Consider the following 22,359-nt stretch of genomic DNA (forward strand, 5'->3'; position numbering starts at 1 on the left):
CCTGATGAAATCAGTCTGTTGACCAAAAGGAAAAGATCTCTTAGAAATTCCCTTAGGGAGTTGGACAAAAGAAGACCACATATCTCAAGTTTCCCTCCCAGAAAGAGAAGACTTGGACACTAGAGGCTGCCTTGCGTCAGCATATGCTGGGCATTCTGGCGGCTAGGGACACCTAGGCTAGGGTGGAAGGAGCCCATCAGGAGGGCGAGAGTGCCACAGAGATCCCCTTGGCACCCAACGTCTCTGCTCTCTCTTCCCAGACCAGCTGTTTACAGTAAAAACAAACACGTTAAATCTACTATCTTTGTGGATTGCTGAGGCCACCTGTCACAGGACCGACATGCACCCAAACACCACTGTTCTTTAACCTGCTCCATTACCATCGGAGCCCCCTCCCCCCCCCCCGTTTGTTCATCTATACCGCCCTCACTCCCCCATTACATGTTTCTTTCCTGTGCAAACTATAATCTGGATACCCTAGACCTAGAGGCACACAATATGCCACACTCAGGACACACCATGGCACTGTAAAACCTCTACAGAGGTGCTGAGTGCAGCATACAAGTGGAGTAAAACGCAGAGTAAATCCAACCCAGGAGACGGCTGTACTGCATTGTCACTGCCCATTTTCAATGTCTTAAAGATAAATGAAAGGCAGTACATTAAATGGATTCCTCCATTACTTATGCAAACAGCTGCATCAGGACAAATGAACGTGATCGCAATTACCTTCACATGCAGCATTCCTCCACTGGCCGGAGTTGAGCTTCTATGCAACTCTGCATCCATTCAACCACCATATCTGAACCTAGAACACAGTATATGGCCTTATTGCTAATCCGACTAGACTACACTGCTAAGGTCACTGCCATATAATGTACTGCACAATTGTGTAGATGCAAATTTCGGAATGAGGTCCATCAGAATCCCAGTCTCCTACCGCGAGGCACTTCAAAACAGCCCACAGCACTTCAAGGCCATATACAGGAGTTGGGTACTATACAGATGGCAGAGGGGCATCCCATGAACGCACAGGTCTGCAACCCGTGGCTCTGCAGAAGTTTGGACTACAACTCCCATGAACTCAAACCATTGACTATACTGGTAGGTGCTGATGGGAATTCTAGCCCCACATATCTGTAGAGTTAAAGGGTGCAGACCTGTGCACCTCTGGGACAACCCTGTTCTATACAGGAGGCTTTTTTTGTCCTGTGCATAACAAAATATTGCAGACGGCCCACAGCCCGCTGGCTAGAAACTGATACACAGTTTGCAAGAAATCCGAGAAGCATTTCTCAGTCCCACTTTCAATTTGTTGTTCTCATTGTTTAAATCCTCTCCATTAAAAACTCAGGAGATCCTAGGTATAAATTCAGGGGTGGGTATACTGGAAACCAAAAGTGGCCCTGGATTTGTTATTTCAAAGTTGTCCCAAATTACATTGTGCAAGTAAACATAGAAAGACCAACCACTCTAAAGGTGGGTTTGGACAGGTTTCTAACCCCCCACCTGCCATCAAAAAAGTTTGAAAAATGGATCCAAAGTATGCTTTGCAAAGCACATGTGTCCATGCACAGGGACTCAAAAGTATTGGTGTCAACCTCACCTGGAATCATTTGGTCATTCGTGGAGAGTAGCGGTAGGAGCGATCTCTACCCGAAGCCACTGTCACCAACAATTGGAAGACAGGTTTTTTTATCAATGGCATCCAGAGATCAGCCCAGTATGAGGGAGAAAACTCCTCAATGAAGAGAACCCCTCTTTCAGATGATCGGAATACGGGATTTTGTTGATGTAGAATTCCAGATTGGAGCAAGTAATAGGTGTTGATGCGACCAGGGGGTCTAAAGCGGCACCACACAAAGGCACCTACTTAAACAGCTGAAGGTGGCATCGCACACGTCCGGAGATATGGTAGGAAGAAACAGGGACAACAGCCTTGGAGGATGCAGGCTGTTTCAAACGGAAGAGGGCAGAGTAAGCAGTGCTTTAAGTGGGGTAAGGAATTGGGGGTGAGGGGGGCTCATTTGGGGGCGTGGCGTGCATTATGGGCGTGGCCTAATACTTGAAGGGCGTGGTCTAAAGAAGAACATGTACACATGCGCAGGGGTGGTCTCGCCTACATAACTGAGCGCATATTGCAACAGTGTGCTTGGTACAACCAAAAAGTGTGATCCTGGGCAAATCATTTAATTGCACTGGCTTATCTGCAGCACTTAAAGTCCTGGTGTAGGCAATAGTGACAGAGTGCAATATAATGCTACAATATACAGCAGTGTAGCACCAAAGTGTACAGTAGCGCCTCCTCATGTGAGAATATTTTGGGAGTCCCATCTTGTGAATGCAGAAATTACAAGAACAAGAATGCAAAGTTAAGGAATCATAAAATCCAGTGGTGGTTCATCATTTCATACTTACAATGTGACAGGTTGTGTTTTTGATAGCCGTTTGTTTATAGCTTCTAATCCCTGTCCTCCATTTGCGATATAGCACATACACCTTTCCAACTGCTCCACATCTCTGGGGCTTGGACCATGCCAGCGACATTAACGTTCCTCGTGGCTTCTACACTCATACAGTAACTCAAAGCACAAGCTTGCTACATACACATTCCTTGTGATGTCTAATCTGTGTTTGCGTCTACGCTGCGGTATGTACCTTGTTCCTATGGCTGCTGATCTGTGCCCTGTAATTATGCCACAGCACGATTTCCTTGTGGCTCCTACTGTACTGCCCTGTCCTATGCTACAATAGAGTACTATCATTGCGGACTGCTAATCCTAACCTTAAATGACACTTGGGCAGATGAAGGGGGTAAGGGTATTTCAAGCACTTTGCCATGCACTTTTAATCGCTGCCACAATATATACATCAGTCTCTGTGAGTGGCGACTGAAATTAAAAGGAGAGCTGGCAACCACAGATTCTACGATCCCTCATTTTCTTTGCTTCGGTTGGGGCCCAAAATGTGTCCATTACCCAGAAGTACTGTCTGGGTCAACATGCGGTTTTGGATGGAGTCATTTATTTTTTTTCCTGGTCATGGTTTTCCATCCGGTGTCCTTTATGCTTGTTTGATGCTACTGTTCTTGTTCAGTGAAATAAGAAAACAAATATGATATTTCAGTCCTATTGAAGTGTTTGGGTGTAGAAATGTTATGCAAATATAAAGCCGATATGAAGACAGCAGTTCCAGTTTTGGGGAGCGATTACTGTATAAGAGAATACAACATTAATACATCATTAACACAGAATGGGATTTCTAGAGAGCAGTCAGTAAATAAACCCGCTCTTATGCGCACGATATCCGTCGCCCACAGAGAATGTAATGTTATGGAACAGGCTTTCTGTTAAGTGGTGAAGATGTTGGCTTTGAGAAGCAAATGTCTCCACCATGGGGTTAATGGCTCAAAAACACCCTTTTGCCTACACTCCTGGTGTGACTGTTACAGTGCACGGCTGAAACAGCATTCTTACTCTCAAGCCTTACCCTATCCCCCTGAACCCTCACTTTGGATTGCTTCATTTTGGCAGTCTTCCCTTGGGTTGTCTCCTGGTGCCCTTGGTTAAGGTGAAGCATTTGGGGGTGATCATGTCTGCCAATCTGCCCATGGATGCCTAAGTTTCGGCTGTATGTCAGGCCGGGCATTTCCAGTTAAATTCTAAAAAGGGTGCTCCACTTGATACCAGTAGCATTACGCCGACCGGTAGTGGCTGCCATGGTACCGAGTAGGTTGTACTATTGCAACTCTCTTTACCTGGCGCAGCCCACGTGTCTGATTTACTGACTTCAACGTCTTCAAAATCTGGCAGCACGGGGTCACCGTATGGGGCCTATATTTCCCCAGTTCTGTGCTCCCTCCACTGGCTCCCAGTGGCTCAGTGTATACGCTTTAAAATGTTATGTATTGTCCATCACGCTCTGTACGATCAGGGAGCGGAGTATCTCCAAACTAAGTTTGTGCGCTATCTTCCTAAGCGCTCCCTGCGCTCAACATCAGGTGGCTTGCTATGTGTGCCGTCCTTCCGTCGCGCCTGTGTTGGGGGTCGGGCATTTTCCATTGGTGCGGTTCAGCTGTGGAATGATCTCCCTATTGCTATGAAACAAATGCCAAACCATTGGGTTTTTAGGAAAACCTTAAAAACACATCTATTTTCATTATTGCGGTTGATTGGTTGACTTGTTAGCTAGGGTGTTGATGTTGGGGATGCTGTGTGGTTCCTGAGCTGTGACTAGCAACATCGCCAGCCAGCCACAGCTTCGCGCAAACTAGTTTGAGCGAGGCTGTGGCTGGCTGACACTTCTATCAGTCATAGCGGCCTGACTTATTGACTGTGGGCTCATCTTCCTTCGAGGCTGTGGCCATGGCGGGACAATGACCTGCTGTGAAGTGGTGGGACCGGCTAAGCCCCACTTTTTAGAGACTGCCGGGGCTCAGGCTCGTCTGGACCCAGCCCATTAAAGCACTGAGAGTAAGGCACTGCAATCGGGAGCTGCAGAGAATGGGGGGGTGGGGCAAGTAGGGGCACATAAAACCAGACCTTGCCAGGAAGCTGGGCAGAGGAGCGGAGATCCAGGGGAAGAGGAAGGAAGCACAGGACAGGTGATAGGAGGGCAAAACACAGAACCCTGCAAAGAAGACAAGCTGTAATGTGCAGATAAGCAAGATGTGCTGTCTTACATTCTGGAGCAACAAGGAGTAACGTGGCACGTAAGCACCATCGTGGGAGTGGGTCCACACTGCACGCCATGTGAATGGTGCTAGCGAGCCTGCATGGACCATCAGAGAGATGGAGTGACACGCATACATGACGAACATAAAAACCTAACATAAAACATCTGTTGTTTAAGGGCGAGGGAAAACCTAATGGACGTTTTATTACAAATGATTTACTCCAACGGGCTTTGGGTGATGACAGGATGCAAGTTAGGGGGTATGAAAATTGTGGAAAAGGAGAAGAAAAGGAGGTAGCATCAATTTCCGTTTGCTGATCTAGCACTTTAGACTTCTCAGAGGCAACCTGAAAGAACTAAATGGGAACAGAGAGCACAGGGGAGTTGGAAAGAGGGTCTAAATGAGTTTACAGTTATTTAGTTATTGTGAAACGGTGTTTACGGTTGTGGCTGGTCTACGGAAGTGGAAGGCTGTTTCGAAGTGTCAGGGTGATGTGATGAATCCGATGGACTCATTGCCGTTTTCCCTGGGGGGGGGGGGGGGTGACGTCCTCCCATGTGGCCATGGGACGGCAGCTGCTACCTGATCCTGGGGGCGGCTATATGAGGAAGGATCACATGGGAGGGAACAACCTCTGGGACAAAGTGTGAAACAGATGAGACATGGTATCCCCTTTTCCTTTGCAGGATGATTCGCCCATACATAACACCCTAATAGCATATTGTGGTTCTTTCCCTGCTGCCGCAAAGAAGAATGCTGAATTTCCCTCAAACAGTTCTTCAGATCAACTTTCAAACATTCCTTCATCCTCAGGATATGTTAAAATCATTCCGCCAATGTTGTTGGGCAAGTTAGTAAAAAAACTAGAATGGCCCCAAACACCTTAACACTTCGACAAAGAAGAGAAATGGGGAATGCAAAGCAGAGGAAGCCCTCTACTTCTTGTGAGCATACACCTGTGCTAGCAACATTTAGAAGATCACAAGAAGAAATGTCAGACTGCTGGTGGGAGCGGGCTACAGCTCTTTAAATTGCCGGAGAATTGAAAGAAACACGTTGGAGCCAACAGCACATACAGTGAGCAGTAGAGGAGGACACGAAGATTTCATGCAGAAACATCACAGCAGCGCTCCTGGGCGTTCACAGGTGGAAATATGCAAAGAGAAGTTTACCAGACAGCCGGGAGGAGAGGAGAAGCCCAGCCAGAGCCATGGGAGATGTGGAGACCAAAAGCAGAGTAGCGCGAAGGAGAGAATCCAGCAGCTGTCAGTGAGCTGCAGACAGAACAGGAGATGCCATGAAGAGCTGGTTACCCCACAATGGGAGGAAGGTAGCACTGGGGCATATAGGCGAACATATAAGGTTAAACATTGAACAATCCAAGTTGGATAAAGAGAGGAAACCATTTCTTAATAATGAAAGCAAGAAGTTAAAAGCACATTTGCCGCAGAAGGGAATCTAAACGGACAATGTAAATTAATCCACAATGCTCAGGTGGTGAATGATTGGAAGTGTGAGCAAAACACTATTGAGGCAACATATTATGGACTAAAGGAATTACCCAAAAGGGCTAATGTTGTACACTATCAAAGGTGGAATTGCAGAGACAGGCAACTACAAGAAGCCGTGGCAGGAGAGTATACCAGGCAGTTGCAAGTGTGCAAAAGCAAGTAGTCCTGGCAAGACAAATATACCAGGCAATAGCAAGTGTGTGAATACAAGAAGTCCTGGCAGGAAAGAATACCAGGTATCCGGACAACCCCATAGGCCAAACATAAATATATAAATGACATTGGTATTAAATCGGGGGAAAGGCAGAACTATTATTGTGAAGAAGAATCCAGGGGAAGCAAGATACTTTCTGGATTAAGGAGCTGTATCCTTGAGAGACTTTGTTGGAGATATTTATTTTTGAAACACTGAGGGCCAAAGACATTATCCTTTTCACCTAAAGATGTATTTCATTAGAATGTGAGGGTTAGAATAGTACTTTGGACACAGGGCGGTTTTGCTTTCGACATTACGACAGTGACAGATCTTTAGTTTTGAGTCTAGGCTCAGGGAAATGCCTCTGGCACAGGGACAGGGAGGCCTTTTCCCACCCCCTTTTATTTATCAATAAAGGTTTTTAGCCAAAACCATATTTAATGGTTGAGATTCATTCCTGACCCTTCACTGTGTCTTAGAGGTCACTTCGAAGGTTAAGAACAGGACAAGCAATCTGTGGGAAACTCTTCCCAATGTTGCCATAGCAGACAACAGAGAATGAGGAAGAGGACGATGGGTTGAGTAAGCATGACATAACTGAAAGATTTAATCCCTGAAAGAAGGTGAACAATGACTGACAGTTAAGCAGTGCGTGTTTCAGGATAAACCACATCTGTCTGACCTGCTAGAGTTGTGAATGTGCAGGATCAGAGTGCCTTCAAGGAGACAGTTCTCCTTGGAGTTGTTGTTTGACATTTTCCTGCTGGACAAGTCATCCAAGGTAGGACCAGATGTAATTTCAGGCCCTGAACCCACAAGTAGGCCCCCCACCTTTTGTTTTGCGATCATCACGGTTCCTACCCCATAAATGCGTGGTAGCACATTGGTTCCATCTTCATTTTGGCCTTTTAGGAAGAGTACAAAGATTCTCCCCTGTATCAAGGGGGGGTTAGAATGTTTATAGAGGCCCCAACTATGATTCTGCTAGTTTGGGCCAACACCTTGGTTTTACCAGCTCACATAGGCACCAAGTAACTTTAATGACCATTCCACCAAACGCCCGAAAAAAAAAAAAGAATAAACACATCCTGCCCCCAGGACACCTAGAGCACCATGCAGTAGCCACAGTTCTCATTTCTGCAAATCTAAACTTTTGTATATGTTGCTTTTTTCTTGGCAACAGCGGGAAAGGAAACAGTCATACGCCCTTGGTCTTTAATTTTACATGAATTCTTTATTTTGTTTATAACACGCTTAATACCGTAGACTGGTCTGCAAGTGCAGGACCAGGATTCAAACCGTTGTTGCTATATGTTGCCTTGCTTTGAAGACAAACATGTTGCCCCCGAGCTATCCTCCCAGCCCGATCATTGCAGGTTTATCTGCATTTGCCACACACTGTCCCTCTAGAAAAGCGAGTTGTGCTGTCAGCAGCTACCCAACAGTGCGCCAATGTAGGGATCACTGGTCCCAAGGAGCAGTGACTGAGCTAATGCTATACTGCACTCTACATCTCCCACAGGTAGTAACCAACAGTCTCCCTTAGATAGGAATCCACATGGTCTACATTTGACATATTATTTTGTAATGTACTTGCTTTCTGGAATACCAAAAGTTAAATGGGGCGGGTATCTTGTGATGTATATATTGACTTAACATGCATCCTTTCCTGTGGATAACTTATTGCATCTAAAAGGTTGCATTAGTCTCCTGCTACCGTTGTGAAGGCATCATGAAGCAAGACAGAGACAACAGACTTAAAGATAAAAACAAACTGATTTATTAAAGTAAAATGTCAGGATGGTAGAAGGCCTAACTTGCCCTATGCTAAAATGGGATTTCCCTACCTTAACAAAACTAAGGAAAGTCTGAGTTAAAGAGTTCAAAAGTCGGTGTCTAAAAGCTACCCTTGCCCACACAATTTAAGCTAAACAATGTGTATGGATGTCAATAATCAAAGACATAGTGATCAACATAAAGCTTGTTCCAACTCTTTGCTTCTTCTTCAGCTCCCCTTCCCCAAGTTCAATAAAGTTCCACAAAGGTCTACATAATCACCCCTTTCCTACTCAACGTAATACAGTTCCACACAATCCTCAGGATTCCCTTCCCAAAGTTCTAAGCAACACAGCTTAAAGGAAAAATGGTCCTGAGGCTTCTCCCCAAATCACCAAGTAGAAGGCCTCATGTCTGAGGGCTCTCTTCCCCAAGACTTCAGCTTTGCCAGCTGTACTTCGTCTTTCATGCAAAAGATTTAAAACAATTCAAGGTCAGCTTGACCATGTTCCTGGATTACCTCATCCTCTCTCTGGCAGTGCCCCTTCTTGGTTTATTCCACAATGTCTTTTGGTTCTCACAGTTCAGGGCTCACTAGGTGCAGTTGTCAGACCACACAGGTCACGCAACCAAGATCCCCCTTTGTTGGCCTCTTGGCTTTGTGGACAATATTCACATTTCTCTGGCTTCTCCTCAGTAGTCTCGAGGCTCTACTAGGTAGGTCACAGATCGCTTGCCAATCTTTCGCCTTGCCGCATTGCATGCAAAGTTCACTTTATGGTGGTTTTACTCCTGTCCCACCTTTCTATGACGTTCTTTCACACTTGTGCTTTGTCTTATAGCCAATTGTCAAATGGGCACTTTCTCTTTGACGGTCTTTAATTATTTGCTTTGTCCATAAAGCTCCATCTGATTTTATATTCAATAGGCTTAATTGCAAGATTTCATTTCATTCGGTATTCACCAGATATTCAAAGTGCTCAGTTTTATGTTTAATTAAATTTCATTCAGTTTGGTGCTTAACAAATGCTCAACTTGCTCAATTTCAAGTTCCCATTTGGTTCGGTACTCAATATGTACGTAGCATGTTTATTTTCAGGTTTTTCCTTCACGTCAGTAAAGCATTACCTCTCTGCCACCCACTAGAAATGACCCGGCTGCCTAGTGCCTCTTCCGATATCACCGGTCTTTGGCATGGTTCCGCTGTGTCTTCTGCCACTTCTCCCAGCCTAGCTGGGCAACGGGCCAGCTGCTGCGAACCCCGCTCGCACTTCGGGGCTTGTCTTGGCCACGCTGGTTGCTCCGCTGCCTCCTTCTGGATGCGGACAGCGTCCCGCTCTCTCCTACAATCCCGCAGCCACAGGTGTTGTTTTTATCGCAACAAAGGCTCCTGCACAAGCCAAATGGCCCGACTCGCTTTGAGCTGGGAAGGCTTTCTGGGCTTCGTGCTGGTGTCCTGCCTCCTCCACGGGTTCCACCATGGCTGCCTCCTAAGAAAACGGGTCCCCTGATGGTCTCCTTCCCACAGGCCTCCCTGTCTTTTCTGTGGCTGTGCATTGTGTCTCCCTTTATACACATGCAACCCTCGACAGCTGCAGGTGTGCACTTCCAATTGGATTTGTCTGACCATGATTAAGAAGACATGCCTGATCTCCCCTATTCTTTGCAGGCATCTTCCTCATCCCAATACTAAAGTGGTGACAGTCTAGTGTGCATTACACTCAGTCGCCTCTTCCTCGTCTAAGTACTGTCAAGTGTCACATGGAGAAATGAGGGGAGCTGGTTTAAAATAGCCTATAACAGTCAGGGGATAGTAATGTTGGTGGTCAATGGGAAAAGGGGGATACCATCTCTCGCCCGAAGGCACCCCACTCCCAATCCTCAACGACCCTCCACCCAGGTGATACTCCCTCGCTTCTTCGCCTCCAAGGTCAGGATCCAAAAACGATGGCCTTTACCTGGCCACCTGTGCAGAGGATCCAAGGAGCAGGAGTGAGAATACCCGCAGGATTCTAAACACAGGTTATCACACAGTGCATCACTAAGTAAGGATGTTGTACTGAGGCGATGCATTCATGCATTTAAACCTTCACATATTGCCTAGACCAATGTATAAAGGGCACATTTTACTCGTCCAAAAGGACCCATACACATTAGAGTAACATTCCACAATTACATCCTGCAGATGGTCACTTTGATTAACTCTCAAGCAAATATTTCTATTGGAGTTCTGTTTTACACCCTGTGCATCCATCGCACAGATGTTTCACTGCTTCAAAGAATGTAAGCACAGCTGCAATTTGGCCAGCGTTAGATACACTAGCTTATGCATTCTGTATACAATTACATTTAAAAAAAAGTTAGCAACTGGCAATTCAACAGTTTTCTACGTTTTTCATGTGGTTACTAAATGTGTGTCAAATGCCGCTTCACTGAGCAGATTTCCAGTGAATACTACTCCACTCAAACGAGTAACCCACCCCATAATGCCTGTTCTAACAAAGCGCTAATTTTACCAGAGTATCCAAAATAGTCAATTACATATAAGTTTCCAAAAAGCTTGTATTTTTGTTGGGCTGGGTAAAGGTATAAAACACCTACCGATTCCACGGGATACTCCATAGTCAAATTGTATGATCCTTCAACAGTCTAAGCCAAAAGCGTAGAAAGAAAACTAGAGTGATCAGTTATCCTTTGTGGTATGGATACTGGTCTCATTCTGGACATTCTCAGGGATCTTGCACCAAGCACGCCTCTTCTCAATCATGTCCTGTTTCAGGGACATACCGCTCAACGTATTATTTGTAACTCCCAATGTTCTACTGCCTAGCTCACTCTGCTGTTGAGTATAAGGGATCTAGCGTCCAACCCAATATACAGCCATGAATATAGCACCTGGCTCGGCCTGCTTTAGCCAGCACCAGATAACCAGATCCTTTGCTTGCGTCACCCTTCTGGAAAAAGGTGGTCTCGCAAGCCCCCTCTGAATTCCATGCTCCTAGCCAGTCTCTCAGGATTGGTAAACTCGCAAGGCTTTTTCAACTGCTCTTGCTCCCCCCACGCTGTTCACTTTTTCAGCTTGCTTTATTTCCTCAGATCTCTTGGACATCTCAGATTTCCCAGTTCTTTCAATTCGCTCTGCTTCGTCAGCTATCTGCTCTCCTGGATGGTTTGTACCCTCTCCGTGCCAGTTCTTGAGATTACCCCACATGGTCGGCCTTTCTCCATGCGTTTTCATGTGTAGTTATGGATCCCCAACAAGGCTTTGCTTTGGTTCAGTCTAGCGAGTATCCCCTCAGTCCGATTTGCCGGCATGTGTAATTTGACTGGCATGTATGCCCCGACGCAACCTCTGAGGCGTCGAATGGCCCAGCAACCATGTTGGGGACAGCTGAAGTCATGCCTACGGTATGCAGTTCACATCTCTTTGCATTCGGGTCACCACACCTCTTCCTCAATGCTTCCTTGCCAACACCGTGGAACATGGCATTGAACAAGTGCCAGGTCACGACAGTGAGTGTCATTTCTATTATTCTCCTTATCAGTCGACAGAGGTGCAGCAGATTTGAATACAGAGCATAAGCAAATGTCCTTTCTGCTATGGTTTCCCTCCCTCTCCCCATGTGGCTACCAGTTGTGCCCTTCCAAGCTTACTATATTAATGAAGAAACAATAGAGCTTGTTAGCGAGAGGGGCTGCATTAATCAGAGAGGGCCTTTCCAATATGGGGGGCGGAACTTGGGATCCCAACCATCACCACCTGCAGGTATCTTGCAGCACTGGCTTGAGGACCCAGGTGGGCAGGCTTTTCTGATTCTCCACAGTCCTCTCCAGCTCTTGGGACATCGTCAGGCTACAGACTGTCATAACAGTGATAAAACATTTGCCAATATTTACTGCTGCAAACCTGGTCTCCATCAGCCCTTCATGTCCATTATATATGCAATGGGAACATACCATATATGCATATAATGGATCTATGTCTTTACTTCACCTACATTCACTTTGCCATAACTTCACTTCATTATTACAGGAGGAGACCCCATGTACAGCCCTTGTTATTTACCTGTTATTCTTCCCCCTGCCACCTCTTGACCCCAAACCCTAACCTTTAGCTAACCTTAACCACATACATTGCCACCATCACAATGTGAAGATGCAGACACAGTCAATGCAAGAAGTAGTCAATGTATGACCACGTAGACGTCTGGCGAAGTAAAGGAGCGCTACCCATATTAACTCAACTGTAGTTTTACATGCAGTCTCTCCACCTTCTTGATTCTACCTTTTGGGCAGATATTCTGGATTGAATATTTAGGTCATTACTACGGGGTTTGTGCCAATATTTCACAGCCTGGTGATCTAGCGAGCAGAATCTCCCTCTCCCATTTCCCTGCTAACTTTATTCCATTGGAATTGTTTTCTGATCTAGTCTACCTATACAGATTTGCATGGGACAACCAGTGTGTGGCCTTTTTGCCCACAGCGGCCATGTCTTGTAGACTGAAAACCTGCAATCAGATTAGTCTGCAATTGTTTGGATCCAGCAACATGGATGATTTTCAAGAGTTGGAAGCCTTCAATAGGGCCCTTCTAACAGCCTTACTGTAAATCTTGCTCATCTTACTATCCCCTCCACCCCAAAAAGTAACATACCCATTTACACCTCTGAATCTTACTACAACTTCTCCACATATTGTGGCAAGACCACTTTTTAACCTGAACACAAGCAGTGGATCGAGTTTGCTTCTGCCGATTCAGCCACTTACTGTTTGCATACTGAAAGCCAAACGACACGATGCAGGCCAGAAGTGCCACGGCCAAGACCACCACCACGACCAGCAGGCGCTTTTCGACGTGGGTGCGCTGGGTCCAACAACTCTGTTTTTGCCTGGAGCTCCGCACATTCACCTTCAAACAAAAGAACAAAAACACAATGTTACTATATAGTGGATGACCATTTACAGAAGCCTGCAAGTGGATATTCAAGGCAAAGCATTCAACAAAGAATTAAAGTGGGACTAGTCAATTTGACCTCTGCACTGCCGTTCAATGCCGCATCACTACCTATCTGGGAAATGCATGAATTGGTCATATGAAACCACACAAGATCTTTTCTTGAGCGCACCCTGCATAAGAATTAGCTTCCAGGTACTTAGGGGAATTCCGGCTGTGGATTTGCTGCTGGTAAAAAGTGCAGAATTGAGAGTGCTGGGGTCCAAAGCCCATATGATCTAAGGTTTCAAGCTGGTCACCACCCGTTTATTAAGATACGCAGGGGTAAGAGAGGCCAGTTGGGACCCAATGCCCGTTCCTCCTTGGTCTCTCCATACACAGACTGGATAGGTCTTTCCATCAAATAGGGGCAAGGCTTGGGAGGTACTGGGTCTCCATTTGCAAGATCCTAAATACAAGGGCTAGTTCAGATGGGCCTTCACTGGGTTAACAGTAACTTCCTGAGGCCACCAAGATGCTTGATTTTTTTGGAAGCTTAGCTGAGTAGATACAAACAAGGCTTCTTATTGAGAAACAGGGGGTATATACATTGAAAATGTTAAAAGGAACTAGAATTCTGCAAGCACCCGTTTGATTGGAAGATTAAGTCTACTCAAGAATGGTACTTGGTATGGAAGAAAATAGAGGGTCTCAAAACCGGAGGATGCACATGAACCACAAAAGCATGCACAAATATTGAAGATTGGTGAAGGCCATTCAAAATCTGCCAAACCCAACAGAGAAATTGCAGTTACCAAACCTAGAAACATTAAACGTCTGATTGTAAGAGATATGCAGGGTTGGCAGTAACTGAAGAATATTCACACAAATACTCCATGTTGTATTTTTGAAAATCAGCATTCATTCGTTTGAAAACAGCTCTTCCGGATAGTTTCCAGCCTGGTTGTCGGGGATTTGAGGAGTCGGAAATGATATTAGAACATAAAAGGGTTTGGGGAAAAGGCCTCGTTGTCCCTACACTAGTAGAATTTTCCTACTGAAACTCAAAACTAAGGGTCTGTCAGTGTTAGAATGTCCAAAACAAAACCATCCTGTGTCCAAAGTACTATTCTGACCCTCATATTCGTAACAAAGGAATTCTAAAGTGAAAAGGCTAATGTCTTTAGCCTCAGGTGTCTTAAAAATGTTTAAAAGAACTGAAATTACAACGTCAACATAAAGAAGTCTCTGAAGGATAGATATCCTTACTTCAGAGGGTTCTTACAATCCCCTGGATTCGTTGATGCTTTCTTGTGCTACAAATAACAGTTATGGACGTTTTCTTGGGTCAATGAACAAAGTTATCTTCAAACTGATTGTCTTTCATTTTTGTGTGGTTGGAATAACGGATGTACTCTCCTGCCAGAATTTATGTTCACAAAGTTTCTTAAAAACAACCTGGCCTGCAAGCTACTTTTATCTCATTCAATTTCAATTTATCTGGTGCATTTACCTACCAGGACCTCTTTTACACATTACAACTGCCCAGTATACCCTCCTGCCAGGCTTTCTGGATTCACACCTTTACAATTGCCTGATGCACTCTCCTGCCAGGGCTTTTTGTGTGGGAACTCTTGCTCACTCTCCCACCTTTGATGGACTTGCCCATTAGCTTTCTTGTCTAATATAGTTGTTTTCTTATATGTAGGTTCTTTGGTGTCGCTATCATACTTACAACATACATTGACAAACTTGAAAGTCTCTCCCTTTAGAACACTGCTCTTTTAATCTCTCTCTCTCCAGTTTCATAAACCATTCCTTTTCGATCTTGGTTTCACTATTTGCATTTATTTCAGTTTGGCTTAGCTGCTGATGTGCCCCAGTGTTCCTCCCTGTCCCTTCGGGGACTCGGAGGTTCTTGACGGCATTAGTTGTTGCTTCCGTGGTCTGCCGGTAACTGTCTCCTGCAGCTTTCTGCTACGCAACAGTTTCTCCACTGGTTTCCTGCTTCCTGAGGCTTCCGATCGTTTGTCTGCTTCGCATAGGATTCCAGTGAGCAAAGTGCTGTTCTCCAATGCAGTAAAATACCCAGGACCTCTCCACTGGCTTCTGGCATTCTCTCCTTGTGTCACCCGCTTCCAGCAGGATTCCTCCTTCATGATCCTGAGCCAGATGGCTCCACAGACGTCCTTTTTCATGGAGAGGAGCCACCTGCTCCTGCCAGAAGCCCGTCAGTTTCTTGCTTCAGTGATTTAAAAGGTCCCAGGCACAGGTGTGTGCTTGCTGCCACTAGAGCGCTGCCTGCGCTCAATGATTTATGTGCTGTGCATTACTCCACTCCTCTTCATCGTTTCAGTGGTGTGGGGATTATGAGAATAGTAGTCCTTTCCTGAAAACAGTGTATGAATGTTTGCAATGGGATTTAAAGGCAAACTAGGTTTGGAAGAAGAGTATGTGGGATTGGGAAAAGTCTTTCACAATTGTACATGTCCGATCAGCTTCTGAGAGTTGGTCTTTGCAATGTAACAGATTCTTACTACTCACCATGGGTGGAAGAGGGGAGGTATTACAATAGGCTATTAGGACATGGGCAGTCAGATGCATCTTCGGAAAGGAAAGGGGGATACCAAGTCTCACCTGATGATGCCACCAACCTCTCCCGTAGGTTGTTCCCCCCCCGCCCATGTGATTCTCCCCCAGGGTCAGGATCAGGTAGTGGCTGCTGTCCCCTGGCCACATGGGAGGAGGTCACCGCCAGGAAAGAAGTGACAATACGATCAGATTCATCAAAGGATAAACATTGTGTACAGTAGTGGATCGTAGCACACAGCTTCTGTCTTTGGCTACCGCATCCTTTCATTTAGAGCCAGGGTCTCAAACAGTAGATTGTGAGCCACTGGAAACTCGCTTGAGGGTTCCAAGTAGCTTTTATGAAAAACAAGGGTGTTTCACAACCTAGCCTCCGGGGATCCCATACTCAGGTGGCCAGGGAAAGGCCACCACTTTTGGATCCAGACCCTGGGGGTGGACAGGCGAGGGAGGATCGCATGGGTATGGGATGCTCAGGGAGTGGGGGAGAAGCACCCAATGGTGAGACATGGTATGCCCCTTTTCACGCAACCAATCTAACCCCTATCCCTACTTCTTTTGAGGGAAACTACAACTTTCATAATCCCTCCCCACTATCTTAACAGTACTGTGCGGAGGAAGATGAGGAATGGGGTCAGAAAGATTACCGCCCCTGACTTGCATTGGCGTTGTCCCTGTAATGAGGCCAGGCAGGGTCAGGCACCTAGCTAAAAGTACACCCGACACTTATTAACACTCCCTGTGAAGATAAAAGGTGGTGCGCACCCAATCACACTTTGAGCGAGGCTGGGTACGAAAAGGAACAGCTCTTCCGAGGCTGATGCAAACCAATCTATGGAAGTTGTAAGGCCAACAGGCTGATCGGCAGTTGGAAGGCTCAAAGGAAAGGCAGGCAAGATTTCCAAGCTTTCGGGAAGCCATGAGCTTTCGAAGGGCAAAGCCGAGTGAGCAGAGGAAAGAAACCTTCAAGTTGCCATAAAGTGGCCCGCGACCCTCCTGGGGGAATGGCAGAGTTGGGGAGGAACAGAGGAGGCGTTGGTGATGGCCTTGAGCTGCAGGAAAAAGATTAAATCAATCTCATTAACACAGCCGGTGAGTTATCGAAGGGAACAATAGTCTGGTTGATGTTAAAGGGAAAGTGACTGTAATTTGAAAGTTGAAAGGTTGCACTTGTGCTGATAAACCACAAATGAAGAGAACAATTGATGAAAGGAAAGGATACAACGTAACAGAGTGGCCCTGCGAGGTGAAGTGGCACATTCAAAAGTCTCTGTGAAATGTTATGAGTTTTGAAAGATATTACACCAGAGATCAATGGAAATAGAGTAGCCACGAAGAAAGAAAGTTGAATAAAAGGAAAGTGAAATATATGAACTGAATACGCCAAGAGGGCAAAATATAAGAACTTTGGAAAAGACCAAGAGGGCAAATTAAAGAGAACAAGAACTAGAAGTACCGAGAGGCATTGGTGGAAAAAAAATACCAAGAAGTATTGGTGTTGCATATGAACTTTCAAAAAGCCAAGAAGGCAGACTAAAGAGAATAAGAACTACAAGTACCAAGAGGTATTGGTGTTACACATGAAATTTTGAACATTAAGAGAACAGTCTAAAAAGAGTGAGAAACACAAGTACCAAAAAGTTTTGGTGCCATAAAATGAGTATTGATTGTGAACTGAAGAACTGATGAAAGAGGTCAAAGTGGTCATGCTGAGGTCTATGTAAACTTTGGAGTTTCGTAAGTCTTCGACAGTGAAAAAGATACTCTAGATACAATGTGGGAAAGGGAACCTCCACAAAGGAGACAGGCTCGAGGGAGGCCTGTGCAGAACTGTGAGAGATTGAAAATGTAGATGCAAACTGAATATTGATGGCAGAGTGGGCGAAGCCTTAATCAAGTGATTGAACTACGAGAAGATGGAAGCCTAAGATTGAACTGTTGGATTCTGCCAGTAAGCCAAAGTGTCTGAGACTGACAGAATTGTGCCATCCACCTATCATTTGTTTTTGATTAGACTACTCCCCGTGTGGCTGAAACTGGGGAATGGAGTTAATGTTGATGCCATTCTGACATTTCCTTTTGAAGACACCGTTTCTTTTGTATTCCCTCAACACAGCTGTCCTTTTGAGATGGAGGACAAGGTTAGGTTTTCTTAGCATAGGCCTTTTTATTTTGACTAGAATGACGTGGACCATTTTGTTTGTTTTAATGGTCGAGATCACTCCCATTATAGAGATACGGCAAATAGGCTGTTTCTAAACCCCTTCGAGTTAAATAAAGTTTTTGAAACTTGAATACATTGTGTCAGTGTCTGCCTTTAATACAATGCCTTCCGCACACTCTTCACATCAGAAACCAAAATGAACACTGTTTATTTTGGTGTCTGATATCCCTGAGCCTCTTCCTCTGCCCTCTCTTCTTCCTGCAAAGTAAACAGTCAAAAGTTGTGTGCACAGTGAGTGGAGGGGCTCCATCTGAGCTTGAAGGGGTGTCGAGGCAGTGTCCCAAGCAAGGAGTAACACAAGTAAATGGGAAATGGCTATTGTCACCAAGAGGTGCAAATGATGGCCGATTAGAAAGGGAAGGGGTGAATAAATCTGCATGTCACTTGAAAGAAAGCTGGGGCTGCGATTGCTTCAGTCTCACTGTGTTTCTTAATCAGCTCCTTCACTCTGGCATATTCCATGAACACATACCAGCTCCTTTTTATTCCCACTCAGGTACGATTCATTATCAGGACATGGTCTGCATACAACAAACATGCGACATGAATACCGTCCACCTTTTGGATGGGTAGATTTTCGTTTTGCGCAGGACAGCCTCCAAGTTGGACAAGTGCAGGATGAATACCATGGGTGCCAGGATACACTCCTGCTTAAAACCCTCACCCTTAGAATTATTTTCAGTTAGCATTACTTTGCATGTTGGTAATTCTAGACTTTCAATCAGAATGAGGAAGAAAAGGTGTGTGTGTGTGTGTGTGTGTGTGTGTGTGTGTGTGTGTGTCTCTCTCTCCGTCCGTCCCAGCTGGATTTCTTTGGTTTGTAGATTCGGAGGTCTGTTTTAAGGCATTAGTACCCCAATTGTATTAAAGGCTGAGATGGAATTTGTCGTGATATGGAGGAGCCCACCTCTACATGTGTCGCAGTACAGGAATTAAGCTCTAACTGCAATTTTACAATTGTAAATATGGAAAACTACTAGCTGCACCACTTTCTGGTGCTTGTCCAGCACAGAAATGTATAAAACTAAACAGGGATGTAATATGACATGTGCTATCAATGCCAGGACTGAAAAACATGATCCGAGAGTTCTGTTTCACAAAACAAGAGTACCAATGAAGTAAATGTATGAGTACGGTTTTTGTTATAACTTATTTTAAGAAATGGCACAAAACACTATACAATTTACAAGTCATTCTCTAATTTATGAACTATTCCAATCAATGCCTGGTCACCAATAATGCGTGGGATATGCTGCCATTGCCACTGTCATCTTTGTGATGCTGGAGCTCTCAATAGATCAGAGAAAGCTGCACGTGCAAGCCAGGCATTGCCCATTGGTCATTGATCAGAATGAATTCTGCAGGGAGAGCCAGCGATCCTGTGGGCTGTTCTGTGCGTTTCTGCATCCCTTATAAAGGAAAGCAGGGTGGCAGGTTCCACCCATTATGAATAAGTCACCCCTCGCTCTAACCATATTGTATTTTCTCAAAACATTAACATAACGATGAATATATTGTATGACTGAGTGGTTATACGATTCATGGACGTTTCAAGTCATCGCTATAAAACAATGTTACTTTAGCCCTGTGATTTACACTTTTTTGCATGTAACTTGATCACATGGTTTCCACATGTTCATTTTATTCAATCTTGCCAATTATGTTGACATAAAAACTATAAAAGGGTAATCAACAAAGTAGGCTTTGGCTTACTTTTCCTTGGCTGCATTCTGTGACCTGCCGTGTGAGCCATTTGCATATGCTAAACTGGCCGTGGGTTTTATTTTTGGACAAAGCAGAATGTAGTATATCCTGAATGTTTTAAAAACCATGTAACACATTTATTGAAATACTTCTCAGATTTTATCTTTTGGGGCTGCATGTGCAAAAACAAAAAACTACCCTTATTGAAATCCTGGATGCAGACGCACCACCCAACAAAAGGGCAAGGATGTGCCATTTCCATCCAGAGGGGTAACATTTTATTTTCTCCCAGCATAAAAAGAACATGTGCATCTTTAATATATGGTGCCCACGGTACAGTGGGGGGGGGGGGAATAGTAATGTTGAGGGGCATTTTGCAATAAAAACTCGCAAATTATGAAATTAATATTCCCAAAGGAAGATGCCTACGATCCTAAAAAGTAGGCAAACTAAACGCTGCAATGCAAATGCTGTTACAGAGGCATCCTTCAAAGTTGCTCATTATTTGATGAAACACAAATACTTTTACAGATGGTGCAATTGTGCAGGGCCAGTGACTTCCGGTGACCAGTTAGGTGCAAACACTATGGCAAGGAGGGCATCTTCACTAACAACCAATGTGATTGCCCATCTCTGCAAATCTGCCCTTTTCAGACACGAACTCCCTGAAATCAAACCCTTCTGCTTCAGACTTCTTTGCCAATTCAAACTACACACCACATTACTAAGCCCTGGTGGGTAGCGTGCAGACTCAGTTTTCACAATGAATGTCCCCTTTGGTTTCCTACATTCTGATATGCTTGACAATTTTTAGGAGACAGCCACGAATACAAAATTAAATAAAAATGCTGTTGGAGTGATAAGTATCATGGCAAATGCATATGCTATTCACTTTTAATATACAGACCCAATAAAACGCCCCCAAAAAAGGAGTACACATTCTCATATTGTTAGGTTGGGTACCCGAGTGTGGTGCTTGTCCCTTTGAATCGGTTTATAATTTGTCTTTGAATATAAACCATGAGGCATAAGGAATATGTATAAGAAAACATGCCTTTATTGTAGAGTTTGCCCCTTTGTTACTACTTGTTTCGACCAACGGTGGTCTTTATCAAAACAGGGCAATTGTTCTTATAAAGTCCTGTCACTCAGAAATAGAACGAGGCGTGCCATCAGGCTTGAATCCCCGCCGTAACACGGGGAGCCCTACTAGTTTAGGATTTAGGGAATTTAACCCAATTTATTTATACATAGTGAACTAACTCACTCTCCTTCCGAGTGACAGGACTTTATAAGAACAATTGCCCTGTTTCGATAAGAGTCAGTTTTGGTCGTCAAAAAAGAACAGGAATTGTCCTTTTGTTTTTGGTATAATTGATAGTTTTTGGTAGTTATGAGGGTTTGGGCTAAAAGCCGTTGTTGAGATCGATACCCTCGAGTTTTGTATTTGGTAGGGGGATAAGCACTACTACCCGACATACAAACGACAACTACAGTACAAAAAAAGTAAAGACTAATTTTTAATTTTCTTTTTAATGGGTAACTTTCCTTAATGGACCAGATATTTTCTGGAAGACCATTCCAGACTTACGCTGCAATGACAGCGCAAGATCTTCCAGGGGCTCTTGAGCGCCAAGCCAGTTAAATCAATTTGGTAAATATCGTGGTAGCTGCCTGTGGACTGGAAGAAGTAGGTTTTATTTTTTTGTTTCAATAGACAGGAGCCGTACCACATTATATGCTAAAGTCAGAAGCTTGAAGGTATTTCTGGATGCTTTTGGTACACAGCATAACTTCAGGGGGAATCTGACTCTAGGAGTAGAAACCTTTTGAATAATCTTTAGCCGCTGACTAGTGCGTTCAGCAGTGCCAGCCTACTGAGCGCTGCGGTAGTCTAAACTTAAGGCCCCATTTTAGCTCAGTCAATATAGGCGCAGTGTTCCGCAAACAAAACGGGTCTAATTTGTCTTTATAGCATAGAGTAATATTTCCAAGAGTTTGCGATTGGGACTGTATGCGGAATCATTGCTGGGGTGCAATCTAGTATTATAATCGGAGTTTGAACTTTACTTTTGAGTTTTAATGACACTTCTCGAGGACTGAATGTTTGCATAAAGAGATTAGGTTTTTGTTAGGGGCGGCCGGAGCAGAAACTAAACGAACTTCCATTTCGTCTCGGTTAATGCGGGGTAATTATCCACCATTCACTTTTCAATTCGATTAAAACAAAATTGTATCTGAATTAGATTTTTTTGCATGAAGGAGCAAAGAAACCAGGCCCTGTGGCACAGCCATGGGCAGGCGGACCACTGAGGGACACTTGCATGGCTGTTAAAAAAAAAAAAAAAAAAAAGAATACGTGGATCCCCTCTTTGGCCGGTGGCCTGGATGTGGGCTTTATTGGGAGGTGGGCGGGTCGGTGCATCAGATCCAGGCTCTTCATCTCCCTCGGATGTGCGCCACTCGCTCCCACTGCCTCGAGTCTCAGGCGCCGGGGTGGCTTCCGTGCGATGGGGCTGCGCTGGGTGCCAGCATATTTCAATGTAAGTGGAGATCAGAAATTGTTTATGGATGTTTGGCGGAAAGATTAGGCAGCGCTGGCGTCTGGCCAGTCAAAAGTACTTTGCTCGTCAAGTTAGATCCGACTAGACTGACTGACCGAGTGCAGCTCCCATCAGGAGGGCTACTGCCCAAACACTGCAGGCTTATGCAACTGCTGAGTTGTTTTCTTTTTCAGAGAGCGGTGGTG

At 44.8% G+C, this 22,359-nt stretch overlaps 1 protein-coding gene across 5 annotated transcripts in view; it reads right to left on the reverse strand.

Annotated features, from left to right (window-relative positions):
* Positions 1-22,359, reverse strand: part of ECE1 (endothelin converting enzyme 1) — a 696,412-nt gene that overhangs the window by 387,217 nt on the left and 286,836 nt on the right. For all 5 annotated transcript variants that reach the window (XM_069610356.1, XM_069610353.1, XM_069610355.1 and 2 more), the window contains one exon: positions 12,928-13,069. In XM_069610356.1, coding sequence (XP_069466457.1) covers positions 12,928-13,069 — 142 coding nt within the window. The remainder of the gene's footprint in view (positions 1-12,927; positions 13,070-22,359) is intronic.

Source organism: Ambystoma mexicanum, chromosome 8 (genome assembly GCF_040938575.1).
Source record: "Ambystoma mexicanum isolate Mex_15411 chromosome 8, UKY_AmexF1_1, whole genome shotgun sequence".
NCBI lineage: Eukaryota > Metazoa > Chordata > Amphibia > Caudata > Ambystomatidae > Ambystoma > Ambystoma mexicanum.